At 48.6% G+C, this 20,725-nt stretch overlaps 1 protein-coding gene across 2 annotated transcripts; it reads right to left on the minus strand.

The window, feature by feature from the left end:
* Positions 1 to 1,869: 1,869 nt before the first annotated feature.
* Positions 1,870 to 20,514, minus strand: Gtse1 (G2 and S-phase expressed 1). Of its 2 annotated transcripts, XM_021630847.2 has the most exons (12): positions 19,276 to 20,514; positions 18,956 to 19,048; positions 17,570 to 17,627; positions 16,833 to 17,460; positions 14,677 to 14,832; positions 13,192 to 13,318; positions 11,796 to 12,173; positions 6,649 to 6,721; positions 4,419 to 4,655; positions 3,319 to 3,526; positions 2,711 to 2,926; positions 1,870 to 2,303 (listed from the first exon to the last, which is right to left on the minus strand). In XM_021630847.2, exons 2-12 carry the CDS (start codon positions 18,981 to 18,983, stop codon positions 2,220 to 2,222), a joined length of 2,193 nt encoding a protein of 730 aa, XP_021486522.2. In that variant the 5' UTR covers positions 18,984 to 19,048; positions 19,276 to 20,514; the 3' UTR covers positions 1,870 to 2,219. The 2 variants fall into 2 exon arrangements, with proteins under 2 accessions (XP_021486522.2, XP_060244857.1); XM_060388874.1 differs by lacking the exon at positions 19,276 to 20,514 and having other exon boundaries at positions 18,956 to 19,263.
* Between the last annotated feature and the right edge of the window lie 211 nt (positions 20,515 to 20,725).

The following is a 20,725-nucleotide window of genomic DNA, read 5'->3' on the forward strand; positions in this document are numbered from 1 at the left end:
GAAGAAGATAGATCCTTGTACTTGGCCTAAAGAGGAAGAGGGAGGAGGGTGTGAGAAAAAAAACAAAAAACAAAAACAGGTAGGAGACCTGGGCAGGTTTGAAGGCAAGAGGGCAAGGGGTCATGTCTGTGGAGTGTCCCAGAAAGGATAACACATACAGGGCTGCCTATAGGACTGCATTTAATACAGCAAGTCTCACTTTCCCTGCCAGAACCTGTGATAGGGCCAACCACAAAGTAGCAGTAATCTGACAAATTTACAACCTATGTTTTCCTAGTTAGAATTTGTCAATTTGACACAAGCTGAGGTCATCTTGGAAGAGGGAACATAAACTGAGAAAGCACTCCATTAGATTGGCCCTTAGGCAAGTCTGTGTCATTTTGTTGATTAATGACTGATGTGGGAGGCCTAGACCACTGTGAGTTAGACCACACCAGTACAGGTGATCTTGGATCATAAAAGAAGGCAAACGAAGTCAGTAAGCAGCATTCCTCCGTGGCCTGCTTCAGTTCCTCCTCGAACTTGTCTTCAGGGTTGTCTGTGAGTAGGATGTGCAAACCAAATAAACCCTTTCCTCCCCACACTGCATTTGGTTAGTGTTTTATTATAATAGAGAACAAACTAGGACATCTCTTCTTGTTTAAACAGAAGTTATTTAGCTATCCTTTAACTCCAAAAGGCTGCTGTGTGATACACCATGGACAGCTATGGCAAAGGCAACATGGAAAAGCATTGTGTGGTGAAAGCACAAAAGGCCATGTAGATCTCAGAAACTGCCCCACAAAATGGTAAATGGCACAGGGAGGCCTCTGTCGTCTCTAGAGTGAAGGTTGTTATCAGCCTGTGTACTTCATTCCAGCTTCTCAGCCCAAGTCTCCAATGAGTGTCACAAAGCTACTCTTCCGAGCAGCCAGGACCTGTGATGAAAGGCTTAGGGGAAAGCTGCCTTTGAATACATGCAGAGAAACCAGGAGTCAGCACACACTGGCAAACATCAGCTGTCCTGGTAGACAGAGCAGAGCCAGGCACACAGGCTAAGCCAGAGCTAAGGGCTAAGTACAGACACTGATGGACCCCACCAAGGTAATCTGGTTATCATGGGTTAGTATCTTTCCCCACCAAACAGGCCAATAGGGAGGGACACAACACTCCACTGTACCCTCAGGGAAATGCAGCCCAGCCCCTACTGCAAGCCCAATACTTAATGAGCTCAATTCCACATTTCTTTCTTTCCCTGTGGAAGGGGTCGGTGGATTAGGGAAGGTAAAGGCAGTTTACATGATAATACTCAGGATTCCAGAACTTCCCACCCACTAGGTTAGGATCTGCTGCCCCATCCCTCCGGGGTCTGCAGCAGCTCACCAGACCTTGTTTTAAGGTCTTTGTGATACCCCCTCACTTTGCCACTGCTGATGCCCAACCACACTCCAGCTGGCAGCTTTGCATTCAGCACATAACCAGAGAATGAGGAACCCATCAGACTTCTCTTTCTCTCAACTGTGACAAAGGGTAGCCCCAGACTGAAGCTGGGACGTGAGTGCCCTAGGGAAGAGAGCTGCAGGCTCACTCAGCCTCTGACAAACACTGGAGCAGACCCTCCCTCACAGCCCAATCCCCTTTACTTTCTGCACTCTAGCCGCCTAGAGCAAGTGTAAAGGATGTGATTCTTAGACCACTGCATCAGAATCAGCCATTGGTATTAACCATGCAGGTTATGCTGGCCCAGAAAACAGGCTGGGGTGCCTGGGGTGGGCCTGAGAATGATATTTATACCAATTTTATTCCCCTACATTTTATAAAATTAAGGTTAGATAATGAAAGTCTCCCATAGTGTCTGGAGGGATAAAAACAGCTCTACACATTCGAACATCAAGTGTGAAAATCAAGTGTGCTTTAATACACTTTATAATTTAACTTAAATCTAGATTATTTAATTTTCAAACAAATTAAAATTTACGAACAGTCATTTGCTATTTTACAAACAAAAATAATAATATATATATATTTTTAGAGAGCTGTGTTCCTGCCTAGGGAAAGGCAGGGAGCAGGGCAGCCACAGAGGTCCACAGTGGGGACCCCCCTAGGCACCACTCCAGACACAAGCGGGATAACAGGCTTCTCCCAACCTCATCAAATACAATTCCTTCTAAAATTTGCTTCCACAGGTCTAAAGCCACAACAGAAGGAAACAGACTAACGAGCGGAGGCTTGTGCTCAGCTCAGAACTTGAGAAGTGGTGAGTCCACATTTTCTTTGTCAGCCTCGGGGCTCAGTTGGATCAGGGGGGAGCCCAGGTCGATCAGCTGGAAGAGAACAGAGACATCAAAGTGAACACAGCTGTCTGTGCCCAGCATTGCATACACAGCACACAAGAAGCTGCAGGGGCTGAGCCAATCCCACCTGGGGCCCAGGGGCAGAAAACAATTCAGCACAGCACAAGAAGACTCAATCATGTTTAAGACTCTTAGAAGAGAAATCTTAAACCCATAAACACTGTGACTTCCTGACATGGCAGGCAGTAGTGGTGTTGGAGACATGACTGCTGCCCTGAGAACTTCTTCAGGCCCAGCAAAATGCCTGATAGCAATAGGTAGCCATAGAAAAGCCAAGCATGAGTATGACACACAAACCCTGTGTACCCCAAGGACACCGTGCAGGGCCCAGACAGCACCTGGGGCTGAACTGGGCATGAATCCCTTCCGCTTCTCACCTGCCCAAGCTCAGCCTTTGGAGGTTTCCCCACACCATTTCTATCCACCCCTGGAGTGTTCACTACAAGGTCGAGGAGGGGCCAGCTGCTGGGTCCCAAAAACATGTTTGACTCAGGGGTGTTGCTGAAGTCGATGAGAGGGCGGTCAGCCAGGTCTCTGTCTCCTGCTTCAGGGGTGATGGTGAGCTGGTCCAGCTTGATGTCTAGGAGAAGACCCTAGGCAGGCATGGAGAAAGAGAAGGTCCAGCTCCACGTCAGTGCCCACCAGCACCCTGGGAAGGCAGGCTTTGCCCGTGACGTGAGGCTCACAGCCTGCAGCCCAAGGGGAAAAGGCTGGAGTCGGCCTTCAATGGGAATAAGTTCCCCTCTGGGTAGTGCACCCCTACCCACAGCTAGGACAGAGCTTCAGCCTGCTTCCATTCCTGCCCGCTGACCCCTGACCAACTCCTTTGCCAAACATTTCCTTAGTTCGAGGTTCTGAGCCCCTTTCCAAGTCTGCTGAAACCAAAGGCCTCAGCACAAGATGAAGCAGGAAGGGAACTGTGAGTCCCTGTCCATGACTCTCCATGCACCAGAGCTGGCACGTAACTGCAACCACCTCCACGTACCTCACTGGGGTGCGTGTCTTCATGAGGCTCTGCTTCACCCTGCACTGCTCCTGTGGAGGAGCCTCCGGAAAGAGGACAGTCACTCTTCTCTGGAGAAAAGTTAAGTGCTTGAGGTACAGAGGACGGAGGGGAAGAGCTGTCATCTGAGGACAGGCCCTGGCCCTGCCCACTACTGGCATTGCTGCTGCTCTCCTGTGCCAGCTCCACTCTGGGGGGAAAAGAGAAGGAAATACTTGTAAGGTCTCCCTACACTGGTCATTAGCTTTGGTGTGAAAGCAGCCTGGGCCCTGGGGCAACTTCCTACACATGTCCGGAGCTATGAGGACAACCTCATCTGACAGACCCTGGTCTCTGTGCAAGAGGAATGAAGATTTTCAAGGCTCCTTTCCAGTTCTTTCACCTCTCCAGTTCTACCAGTCTAGCTTTACCGTGTATTCCCATCAACCCTTTCTTTTACAGCTACTAAAATACACAGAATTGGCTCTACCTCTGCCCACATGCTGTTGCTAGGCCCCTCCAGGCCTAGGTAAGCCAACTGCCTGCCTGCCTGCCCCTCCCCACTGCTCCCTCAGGAGGCCTGGCTCTACACGCTGGCCAGGCTGGAACCCTAGCCATGCATGGCCTCCCATACTACAGCATGCCTCGCACTAACGGGCACACCTGATTATGTCATGCTTCCCTCTAGCAGTGACCTCTCAGCACCTAGCATGTCCCCTGAACACCTGATGACTCAAAGCTGAATGAACTATGGAAACTGTGAGCAGCAACAATATCCACAAATAAGAACAGAATGTCCTCTTTTTCATAGTTTATGGGTTTCATAACAACCTGAGTTCTTTCTGTATTATACTTACAACACATACATACGTACATACATGGTACAACATATATGAGACAGACACACATACACACACACACACACACACACACACACAGCCCCCCTCCAACACATACACATACTTCTGACTATTTGCATGGCGAGCTTGCGCTTCACAGAGCTTCTTTTCCTATTTCTCCTAACTGCTGCCTACACCCTCTCAGCACAGGGGGAGTCCTGAGGTCTGGGAAACTAGAGACAAGCTCATTCAACTCTTCTTTACCTGACTGTAGATCTTCTCCTGGGCTCAGAAGAAAGTCGGCGGACAGGCACACATAGTGGGGACACCAGAGGCCGGGGCATGGACTGAGGTGTCATTAACGGAAGGCCAGAGAGGCGCCGACTAGCAGGTGTAGGCAATGCTGACATCCGTCTTGTGCTCATAGGAGTCCTCATACTGCTGGGCAGGCCTTGTGAAGTGGGCCCTGATGAGCGTCTCACAGGAGTGCTGCTGACAACCCTGGTGAAGAATGGAAATCTTGAACAAAGACAACTGAAGCTGAAAGGGCAGCCAGGGAGCCTGGGTGGGCTCTGTTCTTGAGAAGGGGCTCTAGTATGGGCAGAACTCAAGGCAGTGACTGCCCGCGCCCTGGATCAGTTTCAAGTTCCTCAGCAAGTGATGTCTCCATCCTATCCCACAGGTAAATGAAACATCTATCCTTGAACATGGCTATGTTCATGGTACCAACCATGGGAGGGTCAGAAGGGACTTAAATAGATACTCATGATGGCAGATTTCTCTACAAAGACATCTAGGCTCCCATCAGACTCTGGCAAAGAGATGAACTGATGGTGGTTTTTCACCACTTGCCCACTCAGGCCCAAGCTTAAGATCCCCAAATCAAAGGTGAGAACCGAGTCTGGGAAATGGGTGCTCCCTGGCAGTTCCTGTGCCCTAACCACCATCTCTCCTAAATGTTATTTTGCTGTTGTTGTTAAGCCAGAGGCTAAGTCAGGTTAATTGTTAACAGCTATGGACTAATTTGCATCCCTCAAATTCATATGTTAAAAGCCTAACCCCCAATATAATAGCATAGGAAATGGGGCCTCTGGGAGGTGATTATGTCAGAAGTCAGAGTCCCAATCAATAGATTAGTGCCATTATAAAGAAGGCCCCAGATACCACGTTTGTCCTTCCATGTGAAGACATGATGAGCCAAGCAATGAACCCGCAGTAGACATTACCATCTATAAATGCCCTGATCCTGGATGTCCAGCCTCTAGAACTGCCACACACCCCTGTTTAAATCCCCAGATGCCCAGCATGGTGGCACAAGCCAATAATAAGAGCAAGGAAGAGGCAGGAAGACCAAGTTTGAGGTTATCCCTGTCTACACAGAAAGACTCCCAACTCAAAACGAAACATAAACCAGGTGTTATAGTAACCCCAGAGTACTAAGACACTGTAGTAAAACAACTCTAGGACATACTGCTAACAGTGCTCTGGCGGGCCTAGGAAATCACCTACTAACTTTACCATGCAACAAAGACAACGTCTGTGTTGATCAAAGAGTCTGGAAACAAACTCTAAATAGCATGAGCTGAAAAACAAGCTCCCTACACAGAGCACATCCAGGCACAAAGGGTAATCTTAGTTCAAGCTCCTGCCTGCTGCCCAGGGCCAGGCCCATTGCCCTACCCACCTTGCCATTGTGGACACTGCTGGATCTGCCACAAGCTCCAATGAAGACAAAAAATGCCCACAAATGTGACCCTTGATGGGACCCAGAAGACAGGAGGAAAGTGGCTACCTTGCACCAGGAAGGCACCTCCGCATGGCTATAGCTTTAAGGGAAGCCATCTGGTACGGCAACCCCCAGCTCCTGAAGTGTACTTCCATGGTCACCCTGAGGATGTGAAAGCTTAACGCTGCCCCAAGACTGGCTGGTGGCCTCAGCCGCACTGTGTCAGAACCAGTGGTATACAGACTGTAACAAAAAGGGCAGTTGGGGCCAAGGCTGCCATTTCAGAAGTCCATGCATATCCCCAGCATCTGCACATGTATGGACTTGTTCTCACTGTTGTAACTACCTTGTTGGACCAGAGAGCATCCAAGGGACAGATAAGGAAACTCATTCAGGGCAGTTAGATGCATACTGGGTCAAAGAGCAGGACTGAAACCCAAGTCCCTAACTGTGTACAAACCAGTGGCCTGGGGAACTTCTGAAACATGTGGACACTGGACAGTGCCCCCTTGTCCCTAACCCTACCCCCCCAAGTCAGAAGCTTTTGGTAGGGGGTGGAGGCTGGGCTCAGCGCTTAAAGTAGTGCTGAAGGGGTGTCTGTGACTGGGCCTGGGCCTAGCTGGGAGTTGCAGCATCATGCACACAGTGATGGTGACAGAAAGCCTACACCTCAGCAGCTGGACATGCAGCCCAGGTGGCACTCCAGAGACTACAGACACATCTGTGATTCTCAGAAGGTAAGAAAGGAGGCAAACTCCTATTGGCTACCTGCTAGCTGGTGTCCGGGACTGCAGCTGATGTGTCCGTGAGATCTTTGAGGTCACACCTACAGGTGACTCACCTAAGAAGAGAGAGAACCAATCAGAAGAGAACAATCAACATGGAAAGCCTGGCATGTGCCATAGCACTCTCCTCTAAATGTCCCCACCTTCCCAACTGTCCATGTAAAGATAGGAAGTCAGATGACACACATAACGAAACCCTCTTGAGACCCCCAACTGAGGCAAAGGCTGGGTTTGATACTGAGAACCCTCTGTTCCATTAAGCCAACTCCTTTCTGCAACTGGCCTGGGCCTGAGTTTCATGGCAGGCTCATTCCAAGTCTCCTCTGCCTGTCAGGATGCTTCCTACATTCCCATGTCATGGAAATCATGTGGATGGAATCCCAGGCAAGCCAGCAAAGCCTACTGTACTTTCATGTCCCTGAGCTGTGGCATCCCTAGCTCAGAAATACATTATACACAAGCTCTACGGGTGACAAGTGTCTCCACATGGATGCCTCAGCTGGTATTTGACAGGTACCAAGCACAGTCAGAATTCAGTGGGTGCTCACCAGCCACTAAGCAAAGCCCAGAACAGCCCAGATGGCTTATTACATCACTGTCCCTCTACCTCATGATTCCAGGTGAAATCATGATCCTTGGAGTCAACCTGGGGGCCCAAAGCCTCAGGACCTCCATGTAGTAACTTGCTGTCTTAGAAGCCATGGGCAAAATGGCCATCACCAGAGCCCTTGGCTCCAGCCATGAAAGAGACCCATCTTAGCAGGCCATGTAAGACCAGATGAGGTTTCAAACCAGTACCACTGACCATGCTCCTGTCCTCTTCTGTACCAGCAGCTCTGGTACAGAGCGCCCTTCTGTCATGAACCTCTTGCCTCACTCCTCTTCCTCCTGCAGTCCTATCCCAGGGGCCCACTCTTTAAATCCACATGGAAGAGCTGCCTGTGTGTGCCCCACGTCTCACCTGTGTTTAAAACTGCTCCTGTCAAGGTGCTTCAAAAGTTTAACCAGTGAGGGGTGCAACCTTAGTGAGAATGCAGCAGTCTCCTGCCCCCTTGAACCCCGTTGGTCCTGGAAGTCTTAGCTTTCAGCCTCCTATGTCACATACTTCTGATGTCACTTCATTTTCAAAAACTTCTGATGTCACAGGAAGTTCTGTGGCTCTGTGACGGCTAGTTTTATGTCAACTTGACTCAAGCTAGAGTCATGTGAGAGGAGGGAACCTCAATTAAGAAAATGCCTCCATAAGATCAGGTTGGAGGCAGACCTGTGAGACATATTCTTAATTAGTGATTGATGGGGGAGAGCCCAGCCTATTGTGGGTAGTGCCACCCTGGGCTGGTTGGTGGCCCTGGCTTCAATAAGAAAGCAGTCTAAGTAAGGCATGAGGAGCAGAGGAAGCAACACTCCTCTACAATCTCTGCATCAGCTCCTGCCTCCAGGCTCCTGCTTGAGTTCCTGCCCTCACTGCCTTTGATGAACTATTATAGGGAACTGTGAGTGAAATAAATCCTTTCCAACTTGCTTTCAATCACAGTGCTTCATCTCAGCAAGTAGTAACCCTAACTAAGACAGGCTCCGACCTATGCAATCCTGCTGGCCTAAGAAGATGCTCACAGTGAGGTCACCGTGTCCCCATGTCCTCTATTTAGACTTTGATATGGGGAGGAAATCAACACACACACAGCCAGTGTTGTTTGAGGCTTGCAGGAGGACCTATTCCAACTGCATTCTCACCACTGTCTTCTGCCTTCTCTAGGAACTCAAGCGCCTTTCCAACACAGGACTTTACAGCACCTTTTCCTCTGCTTGGAATGTTCTCTTTGGGTTATCTAGTGGCTGCCTCCTCACTGGGCTTCTGTTCTCTTCTCAGCATTGTTGCCTGGGGTGCCTACTCTGGCCAAAATGACCACTCCATCTGTGGTTGCTAATCTTGGTTGTCAACTGGACACATGTGGGAGAGGGAACCTTAATTGAAGAATAGCCTTCACTAGACTGGCATTTTCTCCATTGCTAACTGATGTAGGAAAGGGCCCAGCCCACTGTAAGTGATACCATCCTTGAACAGGTAGGCCTTGAAGAAAGCCAGTAAGCAGCATTCCTCAGCAGTCTTTGCTTGAGTTCTTCCCCTGACTTCTCTCAATGATGGATGATGATGCAAAGTGTAAGCCAAATAAACTAACCAAAGTGCCTTGATGTTGCAGGGAGGTTTTTCCTCCCATTTCCTTGTTCCCAGAATAATGACTCATGAGACTCAAATTATTATTTACAAGTACCTAGGGCATACACTTAGGCTCTTCTCTGATTAGCTTATATCTTAAAATAACCCATTTTACTAGCACATGGCACTATTCCAGAATCCTTTCTGTCTGCTGGAAGCCCTACCTTGTATTTCCTGCCTAAGCTATAGGTCATCAGATTTTTATTGACAGGTGATACTTCTATACAGACACAAGAGATTCCTTCCACATCTGGTCCTGGTGTTTGACAGAAAGCAAACTAGAATACTACCTAACCTCTTCCCCAACTGTCACTGTTGTTCTTCTACTGCTGTGACACACTATGATCGAGGCAACTTACAGAGGAAAGCACTTACTTGGGCTCACAGTTTGAGAGAGTCCATGGCCATCGTGGCAGGAAGCATTGAAGGAAGAAGGCAAGCACAGTGATGGAGCAATAGCTCAGAGCTAACTGGAAATGGCATGGGCTTTTGAAACTTCAAAGCTCACCCGCCAGTGACACACCTTCTTCATACAACCCCTAATTCTTTTCAAAGAGTTGTACCAACTAGAAACAAAGTATTCAAATACATGCATCTATGGTGGCCATTCTCATTCAAACCATCACACCAATGCATCTCCCCTGGCACCAAGCTTTCACTGCACAGAAGATCCAAAAGGACACTTCCTTGATGGGAGCCAAGCCTTCAACTAAGTGTAAACCTGGGCTGGAGCGATGGCTCAGCAGCTGAAAGCACTGGCTGCTCTTCCAGAAGACCCAGATTTGATTCTCAGCACCCATATGGCAGCTCATAGTTGTCTATAATTCTAGTTCCTACGGCTCCAGTACCTTCTGGCCTCATAGTAGACATGGCATACACAAGGTGTACACATATACACTCAGGCAAAACAATCACATACATAAAAGTAAAACTTAAAAGTCCATTAAAATAAAATGTACGCTGTGAGATACCTCACCAGAAGATTCTGTGTCGCTAAACATGCCAGCACAAGACAGATACCTAGAAAAGCCACAGTCTTAGGTTTTGTTTTGTTCGGAGACAGGGTCTCACTGTAGCCCAGGCTAGCCTAGAAGTTGTGATCTCCTGCCTCAGCCTTCCTTGTACTGGGATCACAGCCAGAAGCAACTATGTTCTTACTTGTTTCACCTTTCCCCTCCCTGTTTCTTCTTCTCCTTCCTATTCTTCTGCTGTTTTGCTGTTTTGTTTTGTGAACAAGGGCCTCCCTGTGCAGCTCTAGTTCTCCTGGAAATCCCTATGTAGACCAGGCTGGCCTTGAACTCAGAGATCCACCTTCCTCTGCCTCCCCTATTCCTGAAAACTTTCCATTAGCAAAAGTAAATTAAATTCAGTGAATGGGGGCAGAGACCAGTCAACTGGGAGCCAGCAGAGCAGCAGCCACAGTGTGCAAGAGTATCATCTCCAATAACAGGTTCTGGGGGAGCGACTGCCTGACCACCACAGGCAAAGCTACAAGAGTGCAGCCAGGAAACCTGCTGCAGCTCAGACAAAGGCAAAGGACAGTGGCCAAGAGTGCTCTGAGCTCAAGGGCTTTCTTTGCTCTCTGGAGACTAAAAAATAAACTGGATTAATTCTAAAGCATTCAGAGAAAGCTCCCTGCCTCTGCCCATCAGAGACAATCCTCTTCTGTGGCTTGTTCTCGCTTTCTACTTTATTTATATTGTGTGGTTTTTTTTGTTTGTTTTGTTTTGTTTTTTAAGAGACAGGGTCTTACTGTGTATGGTCGTGGCTCATCTTTGCTTTGTAGGCTAGGCTGGCTTTGAACTTAGAACCTCTGGCTCCTGAGTTCTAGGTTAAAGGTGTTATAATTATCCACACTGTGGAAAGAGAAAACCAACTCCTAAAAGGTATCCTCTGGACTCCAGGTGTGTCATGGTGCATACACACACACACTCACAGGTAATACAATTCTTTAACAATTCTTTTCAATGAAGAGTTTTCTGTTTCTATTTTTGGGTGGAGACAGGGATTCAATCCAGGACCTCAAACATTAGGCAAGGACTCTGTCACTGAGCTACAGCCCAAGCTTTAAGATGTGCTTTAAATGGGAAAGACAAGACAGAAACTACTCTGTGTTTTTTTAACATTGTCTCAATGTGTGATCCTGGGTGTCCCCAAACATATTATGTAGAACATGTTGGTCTTGACAAAACAGGGCAGGACAATCTTACTAGCTGGGAGGGGACAACAGCTTCTGTCTGGGGGACTGAGAATCTAAGAGAGAGAACTGGAGAGAAGCCACACAACAGAGTGGAAAAAACTCTAGGAAACTCTGTGGACTCTCCTGAACAGGCAGCTGCAGTGGCAGCACATAGCACAAGATGAGACAGCTAAAGGTCAAGACAAGCACCTGGAACAGGTGGAACAGGGCTGGGAAACAGCACACCCAGCCTGAGCGGATGGAGCAAACTGACAGGACGCTTAGCAGTAATCTGGGCAAAACCCCACACCAGTGACAGGCCTAAACAACTCCAGACAGCATCCATTCTAGACCACCTGTGAGAGGTTACAGAGAAGGCCAGAATGGAACAGGCTGGGCTACATGCTCACTGGTGGCCAAGTTCAGCCCCTTAAGGAAAACATAATAAGATGGTTAAAAACACAGAAGCAGAACCGCTAATGCCAACAGAACAACAAAGGCCTAACCCACCCAGGTGCAACAAATAAAGGCCACAGCTCCAGACCTAATGACCACACTTAAGACAACAGGAAGTAGTAGGAAATAGAAGTCCAGGGGCAATGGCTCATCCACAGACGAATGAACACAGCGAGCGGGCGGCAGAATACACCCTGGACAGAATGTCAGACCTAAAGAAGTGAAACAGCACCAGCCACACTGGTAACCTCCCCACCAAAATGTGCCTGGTACTTACCAACAGAAAACTGGGGGACTTTAAATGGGTCTGTAGCGGGAGACATAGCCTCTGCCTTGCAGTTTAGGGAGGAGTCCCGCCGTTTTATACTGCCAGTTTTATTCAACTGAGAGGATGTCACGGTGTTACTGTCCAGCCTCGGTCCTCTCTGTTCTGGAGTCTGGGGTTGTTGGATGAGAGGAGTCAAGGTGGAGGCTTTGGGCTGCTCTGCTATCATCCGGGCAGCATCAACCTTTCTGGCTTGTTTGGAAGATGCCCTGGAAGAAGCTGCTGGCAGAACCTGTTGTGCTGTGGAGGGTCCTATTCTGCCCAACTTGCTGGTGCTTGTCCGAGGCTGGGAGCTACGAGCAGGAATACTTGAAAGTTCACTGGACTTTGCTGCAAAAGGAGATAATCAAGGCTGGCCTCTCAAGCCACACTGTTTCCAAACACTTTAACACACCAACACACAAGGTGTAACACCTCTAGACTGTCTTCCTAACATCAGAACACAGACAACATGCAGATGCCCAGACCTGAGCTGAGTGCTGTCTGATTCTCAGCAGGTAGGTGTGTGTGTGTGTGTGTGTGTGTGTGTGTGTGTGTGTGTGAGAGAGAGAGAGAGAGAGAGAGAATTCAGAGCTAGGCTCTCCTTTCTTCACTTCCTTGATGAACAGAAGAAAGTGGACAGTCTAGTCACACATCCTGCCCTATCTCCATGGTAGATAGGAACACGAGGAGGGAAAACTTGGGAGGAGGTTTGGAAACAGAACAGACAGCTAAGGCAACATCTGCTTAACTAGCAATGGACCCACTGAGCTAACACAGTGAAGACTCAAAGGGAAACTTTAGGGAATAATGCTGTAGCCACGTCTACACCTTGTGTTCCCCAAGGTCAACAATATCACTTGATTTAAAAGGTCAAGATACAGACATCTGTTACCCACTGAGTAGCAGTCAGGACTCCAGATCAGGCTCTGATTCTAGAGCTCAGACTTCTCACATCTTGTAAAAAGCTCTCACTGTGCTGCGACAGACGACCAGAATCCACAGGCAACCCCAGAGACAGATGTTGTCTCTGGGTCCTACAACACTCCACCACTAGAGGGAGCCTTGTTTAGGCAGGTTGAAGGCAAGGGCACTTGCCCAAAATGACCCAGGCTGGGGCTAGTTGATCTTCGCTCCTGTATTCTGATGGATACACAGCTAGTGTGAACATCCATCTTGTTTCAACACTTCATGAGTTTGGGTGCCTCCAACTGAAACCACCTCTGCTTACTGAAGGGAAGTATTCGGGGGCAGAGGGACAATGAGTCTCTTCCTGCCCAGACCCCTGCCCTGAGCTATTACCCCACAATGCCCTATGCCGCCAGAACACATGCTGCACAGGGCTCCCCTGGCTAGTGGATCTGCTCACCTTTGCCTGCTGCTGGAGACACACATACACTAGACCCAAGGCTTGAAGCAGACCCTGAGGTAGAGGACTTCTTTGTGAGACTGCCAGTATGGCCAGGTGGCTTCAATAGGGTCTTCTTCAGCCCCAACTAAGATAAGAGTAAAGTTGAAAACCAAAATTAGCAAGGATTTTATTACTTACATACACACACTGAACTCTGCAAAAGTAAGGCTTAAAAATAATCTTTAGTGAGACTAGAGAGATAGCTCAGTTGGTAAAAGCACTGTCTAAATTACAGTTAGATGCTCGGCGGTGGTCGCACATGTCTTTAGTCCTAGCACTTGGGAGGCAGAGGCACACATATCTCTGCATTCGAGGCCAGTCTGGTCTACAGACAGGCAGGGCTACATAGAGAAACCTGTCTGGAAAATAAATAAATAGCCTCTAGGTAATTCTAATTTTAATCTAAGACGGTGAAAGTCATCATACTCACTCAGGCATACTGACAAGGAAAAGAAAGTTATATGGGTTCAGTAAGGAAGCAGCTTTTCTTTTAAGCAGGTTCAATATGACTGGGTGAATCCACAGATGCAGAGCCCGTGGACCTGGAAGGCCTACTGCATCTACGATATAATGTCCAAACTTCTGCTGGAGGAATGTACAGGAAAGCTAGCAGCAAATAAGACTGTGGGGCTCCAACCTAGACCCCAAATCAGCTGCTGTAGGCCCAGCTTTTGGCAGCTTCAATAAATAACTTCTAATAGGTGGCTCAGAATACTAGAAAGGAGACAACCTCTATGTCTGTAAACTCAGATTACAAAAGACAATACTTCGTGTCTCTCACAGAGCCTGTGAGGCATTAGCGAGAACTGGCTGGTGGGAACCAAGGAATGCCAGGTTTTTATCAACAGTCCAGGTGACAAGGGCAGTCCAGGGCACACTGCAGGCCTATCTTTTTTGCAACTTAGCTGCCTCTTTTGGACTGTTTCCAACTTTCCTTAACTGGAGTATGAGTGTACATGCAGACCAGAGGACAACTGCAGATGACATTCCACTTCTTACTTTGGATACAGGATCTCTCTGTGTAGCCCTGGTTGGCCTAGAAGCCACTATGCAGACCAGTTACAGAGATCCACCTGCTTCTGCCTCCAGGAGCTAGGATTAAAGCTTGCTTCACTGCTATGCCCAGCCACCTTTTGCTTTTAAAGACAGGGTCGCTTGCTGGCCTGGCAGTCACCAAGTAGACAAAGCTGGCTGACCAGCAAGGAAGGTCCAGGGATTCTTCAGTCTTCTGCCTCCCTAATGCTGGGGTTACACGTGCACCCCATCACACAAGGCTTTTTAAACATGAGCCCTAGGGATCTAACTTAGGTCCACACAAGCATTTATCAAATAAAACTATTTTCCAGACAACTTAACTTCGTAATCAAAAGATACAAAACTGGTACTGTGTTCCCATGGAGGATAACTGGCAACCCTGTAGCATTGTAGCCCCAGGTGACTCACCTTGCTAGGAACCGGGAGTGATCGCTTGCCTGGGTGGCCTGCTCTACTGGCAGCATCTGGAACCCTGCTAGGTTTGTCTGGGAGCACATTACTCTGGGATCCCTTTTCATTCAGGAGTTTCATCCTCTGAAGGCTAGCTGGCACCTCTTTTTTGAGCTGAAAAATGTTAATTTGAAAGGTGAGGGGGGGAAGCCAGGCGCAATGGTGTATGCCTGTAATCCTAGCACCCAGTGAGGCAGAGGCCAGTGCATCTCTATGAGTTCAAGGCTAGCTTGATCCACAAAGTCAGTCCAGGACAGCCAGGCCTACATAGAGAAGGCCTGTCTTGAAACCTCCCCCACCACCAAAAAAGAAAGAAAGAAAGAAAGAAAGAAAGAAAGAAAGAAAGAAAGAAAGAAAGAAAGAAAGAAAGAAAAAAAGAAATGTGAGGACTACATGGTCAAAAAAGGCCCAGAGTTGGTACCATTTCTCCCAAACACTGGCACTCTCAACTCATCTGCTAGCATGAGAGAAACAGAGCACAAAATGAGACTTGGACTCCTCGCTAAAGCAGTGTTAGACTGGAGCAGGCAGTTTGCAGGAAGATCTCCTCTGTCTTCACTGACATATCCTGGCTTAAAAGTGTCAGTGAGGGAGCTGGGCATGGTAATACATGCCTTTAGTCTTGCACTCCAAGGCTGAGGAGAAATCTGAAGGCAGATTTCTGTGAGTGCAATAAAACCAGCCTGGTCTACATAGTGAGTTCCACAGCAACCAGAGTTACACAGTGAAACCCTGTCAACCAACCAACAAATAAGAGCTTCAGTGAGGAAGCTGGCTCGGTCAGACATGTTCTGAATGCTGTGGGGAAGATGTGATCACTGCATGGGCACCTCTACAGCAGTCACTGCTCAGCTTCAGTGAGGCTTCCTGGTTGAGAGCTAAAAGCCACAGTTCCTGGTGGGCGGTGGTGGTGCACATCTTTAATCCCATCGCTTGGGAGGAAGAGGCAGAAGGATCTCTAAGTTGAAGGCCAGCCTGGTCTACAGAGAAGAGTTCCAGGAAGGACAGCCAGGGCTACACAGAGAAACTCATTTTGAAAACCCAAACAAAACAAAACAAAGCCCACTTTCTGTGGCTGGCAAGCTGAGGAACAAACCCCTGACATATTCAGGGACAAGGGCGTCAGGGAGCAGCTCCTTGGGTGTCAAGAAGGCACAAGCAGTTGCTTCAGTGTGAGAGTCCAACAGTAATGCTTTCCTTCACGTTAAAGCTCAGTCTTGAAGATATATTCAATGATACTGTAATTCTTTTACTAAAAACTATCCCATTATTTGGATATGTCCCCATTTTATTTATCTACTCATCAGTTAGTAGGCACCTGGGTTGGCTCAATTCCTTGGCAATTTTGAATGATGCTGCTGTGAAAAAACTATTGAGCTGACATGTACCAGCTGATTGATGATACAATCTCATCTGCTATCCTGCATGTGCTATAACCTCAGCCCTGCCCCACAGCCATGCATGGGTCACACACAAATACTGCTCCACATCCACAGATGCTGCTAGCAGATCTAACCCAGAGCATCCTAGTCTCAGGAGGGAACAGATGTGGTCAGGAGAGGGCTTACAGATGGGGAAAAGGGATGTCTAAAAGGGATCACAGAGCCATTCTTTTAACTGCCAACCCTCGGTACAATAAAGCTGGTACAGGACATCAACACAGGTGCCTTCCCAGCACACCTTTACCCCGTGTCTCCTCTCAGGAGCCCCCTCTCCTCAGCAACACAGCAGGCAAACCTGGAAGCGAGCTGTCTCTGAAATCTACCTTCTGCCTACCCCCAACCAAGCCCCCAGGACCCTGAGTTTTCCACAACTGGTCAACTGCCACTTACTTGACAGCTCATTTATGTGATGTCTGGGGAAAAAAAGAAGCATAACGTTGCAGCCATAGAGAAGAACTACAGCTCAACTTGGGGGGAAGAGTGCTCATCAAAGGGGCCCACCCTGGGTAGCTCCCCCTCACTATTGCCTTCATTGTTCAGATCCTGGCTCTAACCTTGGGCTTTCCAGTCCTTAAGAGCACTGCCCCTCCCATAAGCTTCCATGGCAGGGCATGGGCTAAAGAGAGGCAGGGAGGCTGTGTCCCACAGCAACTATCCTGTACATTTATTCACCTTCTCTGTAGCCAGTTGAAGAGGTCTTCCTCTCACAGGCAAAGCTCGAGGTGGCTGTAGCTTGCTTGTGAGCCTCCTCTGAGGCCCAGCCTGATTTGGAGGTTGGGAGGTACTTGACTCCCCTGGCAGTGGCTGAGAGGAGCAGGGCAGAGCCTGGTTGCTCTGGGTCTGAACAGGGCCAGCTGGGACAGGGGAGCTGAGCAGGGCTGGAGAAGCCAGGGGCTGGGGCTCCCCCAAGAAGGGTTGCACCCCTGAGGATGGCAGGCAGAATGTCTCTCTTTTAATTGATACGGGGCTTTTCTCCCTCTTCTGTTCTTTTTCAAAGAGGCTTATTTTTAACTGTGAGTCCTGCACAAATCTTTCCGCGCCCTGGTTCACAGGATTTTTGGGCTTGGCAGCCTGGGCTACTTCTCTTCGACTGTGGCTTTCTATCTGTAAGGCCAGTAAGTGGGCTTCTTTGTACACCTCCACAAACTTCTCTCCAGTGAGAGGGCTCCAGGCACAAGAGCTGCCAGAGGCTGCTGCAAGAGGCTGCTGAGGAACCTGGCCATTCAAGTTCAAGCTGGCAGCAATGCATCTTTCTTTGTGTCCCACAGGCCCAAAAAAGACTTCATCATCTTCATTTGCACTGTATTTAAAGAAAAAGATTGTCAGTGATTAGTCACAATGGCATCCAGATGAAGGGCTTTGATGAATGTGTCTGTGCCAGGGAAAGGGAAGAAAACTCATTTGTTTACCTTGAAGAAGACAAGGAAAGATCGAAGTCAAATTTTTCATCTTCCAAAAGAAGAATGTCTAGGAGAAAAAAGTTCACTGTTATTTTAGGGATAGCATAAAATAGGAAAACACTGGTTTCACAACTGCTATAAAAATTCACTCTCAGAAAAGTACTAGATTATTGTTTTAATGCAATAGATTTTCATAGGTAGCTCAAGTCCACCTTATTTTCCATTTCCACTCTCAAGTTCTAAGAGCCATTCTGAGTGCACTGATCCAACCCCAAAGCACAGACCATTACTTTCGTGACAGAATCTAGGGTTTCTGAGAGGGCTAGGTCACATTCAGGCACAAGATATTGTCTAAAAACCACCTACTTCAGCTTTCCAGGAATTAAATTACGAGACACCTACCTATCTATCCACCAACAATGAGTTCAACAGTGATTCAAACTCACAATAGAGACTAAATAAGTGTCCAAAGGCCACCATTGCTCCTTGGATCCTGTATGTGGACACACAAAACAAACCCCTGCACTTTGCCCTCCACCCCATCCATATTTTTGGGGTGGCCCAACTATTTATCTGTTCAATTCCCTCTAACAGATCAGCAACTTCCCAACTGTATTTAAGATCTGCTTCACTGCAGGGAACCCATGTTTGGTACTGTAAATCAGGATAGTGGCTGAGGGAGATCATACCCAGCCGGGATGCTATTTTGTTAAATGGATATGACATGCCTGATAAGTTGACTTCTAAAGGTTCATGTTTACGCCCATAAATTACTGTGCTTCTGGCCTTGGTCTGAGAGCTTCTTATAGTGGGCATCACTGTACTAAGCAGTGCGTCACCTTCTATTGAGGATTTCTAAGACTATGCCAGCATGTATTATGGGGCTTCTGCAGGGGGATCCTCTGTGAGTCCAAAGCCAGCCAGATCTACATAGTGAGTTCTGGGTTACAAAGTGAAGATGCTGTCTCCAAGGTCAAGCAAAAGAGAAAAAAGCAAACGAAGGACGGTGGAGGAGGAGGAAGGAATGCAAAAAGAATGCAAAAGCCAGGGGAAAGGGTGGAGTGTTGTCCTCTGCATGAGGAAGCTGTTGCCATTCAGATATCACAGCAACTGTGATTACCCAGAGGAGACCCTCACAAGATTGAACTCACTAAGGCACTTCTGGAAGTGTGAGGAGGCTCCTCTTAAGACTATGCTAAATGGTTTAAAACTGCTGAGTGGGCAGGGTAGCTATGAGATGCTAATGTCCTTGTAAATAACTCCAGTTAAATTCGCCAGCTTATCAGGCCAGACCTTAATTAATTAATTTTTGGGTCTGTTGTTGCGTTCTCTATTCCCTTTAGGGGTAAAAAGAAATACACTCCGGGAGCAGTTGCACGAACAGAAAGGTCTTACCTTCTCCCTTCTCAGTACCAGTATTCATCTTCACCTCTGCCGACTGGCTGGCCAAAGGCACGTCGCGGCCTTCTCTTCCTTCCCTAGATTTCGCTGCAGGAAGCAAGGGGACGAGAGGGTGAGGGCATGTCAAGAGGCAAGCCCCAGCCTGTCCCCGGTCTCCCAGAGACAGTGCGCCCCGAGGCAGTGTAACGGATTCCCGGGCTCTGAGCTGCAGAGCAAGCCCAGTAGCCGGTCCTCCTCCGCCTCCGCGGCGCCAGGCCCTGTTCCCCACTCTCTGGGGCCAGCCCCATATCACCCCCTTAGCCCTTGCTTCTTACCCGGAGGACTGAAAACCCAGCTGGGACGCCGCCACGGGTTTAAACGCGGCGGCGACCTCTGCCGGACGCCGATTGGCCGGTTTAAACAGGGAGATGCTCTCGGTGCACCCTGGGAATTGTAGTCAGAGTGCGGATTACGAGACCAATGCGCAGGGACACCGGGCCACGGATTGGCTCCGCTCGGAGCCGATCACTCTCAGCGGAAGGACATATGAGTTTCCTCCACGAGGCGACGCGGAAACGGTGTTAGTGTTCAGCCTGCGGCTGGGCTACCAAACCGGGCTGAGGCTGAGAGTAGGGTGTGGACGATGGTCAGGTAGCTAGGAAGGAGCGCTTCTCCCTGCGCTGCTTGTCTTAGCGTCCCCAGTATTTCCCTTGCGTCCGGGGATTCTCTCTGCATCCTGAGGCCTCGGGTACTCTGACGTGCGGGCCCTCCCTGCTCTCCCTTTTAAACCAACTGGAGAAGCTTCACCCAACCAGCCGCAGCACTTCCTAGCTGCCACTATCAGCTAGGTGCTTTTGGGTAGCAATAAACAGAAAGCTGGCTTTAAGGTCTTTTGGCATAAGGAAGTCCAGGGTTGTCTCCTCTGCACATCTGTTCACTAGTAGGCAGCCTGGCTTTGATGGGCCCAAGCATCCTACCCGGCGGGGATGGTGACCAGGTCACTGGTCTGTATCTAGAATTGTAAGGGCCAGGTTTTCCTGACTCACACCCAAGTGGAGGGGCAGGACCACGGTGGCCGGTACATCTCTTAAGTAGCCCATGGCAGTTCAGTGTCCAAGTGGGTTCCATAGTAATGGGAACAGGGACTGTCTCTGACAGGAACTAATTGGCCTGCTCTTTGATCACCATCCCCTCAGGAGGGAGCAGCCTTACCAGGCCACAGAGGAAGACAATGCAGCCACTCCTGGTGAGACCTGATAGACTAGGATCTGAAGGAAGGAGGGCAAGACCTCCCCTATCAGTGGACTGGGGGAGGGGCATGGGTGGGGACGGGGAAAGGGAGGGTGAAGTTGGGAGGGAGGGAACTACAGGCCTGGGGGAGATACAAAGTGAATAAACTGTAATTAATAAAAATTAAAAAAGAACCCTTGGCCCCACTCTTTCTGTGCCCTCCAAGGTGTTAAATCCCTCCATCCCTGGGGTTTATCTGCTGGGACAGGAAAGTTCACCAACACTTCTCTTTGTATCCTATCGATTCATAGCACATATTCAGTGAAGCATACCCATAAGTTAATGTATTTTTACTCTTTTTTTTTTTGTCAAGGTGTGCATACATACACATATGCAAGTGCCTACAGAGGCCAGGAGAGGGCGTCATATCCCTTGAAGCTGGAGTTACAGGCAATTGTGAGCTGCTACATGGGTGCTAGGAACTGAACTCTGGTCCTCTAGAAGATCAGCAAGTGCTCTTACCCATGGAGCCACCTCTTCAGACACACACATACA

The sequence above is a fragment of the Meriones unguiculatus genome, chromosome 8 (genome assembly GCF_030254825.1).
Source record: "Meriones unguiculatus strain TT.TT164.6M chromosome 8, Bangor_MerUng_6.1, whole genome shotgun sequence".
In the NCBI taxonomy this organism is placed as follows: Eukaryota; Metazoa; Chordata; class Mammalia; order Rodentia; family Muridae; genus Meriones; species Meriones unguiculatus.

Coding starts and splice junctions, on each gene's coding strand:
- Gtse1 (XM_021630847.2), bottom strand. CDS start 18,983: ATGAATACTGGTACTGAGAAGGGAGAAG. Junction 13,319..14,676: donor CACTCCCGGTTCCTAGCAAG/GTGAGTCACCTG, acceptor CTCTTATCTTAG/TTGGGGCTGAAGAAGACCCT. Junction 2,927..3,318: donor AAGACACGCACCCCAGTGAG/GTACGTGGAGGT, acceptor ATGCCTGCCTAG/GGTCTTCTCCTAGACATCAA.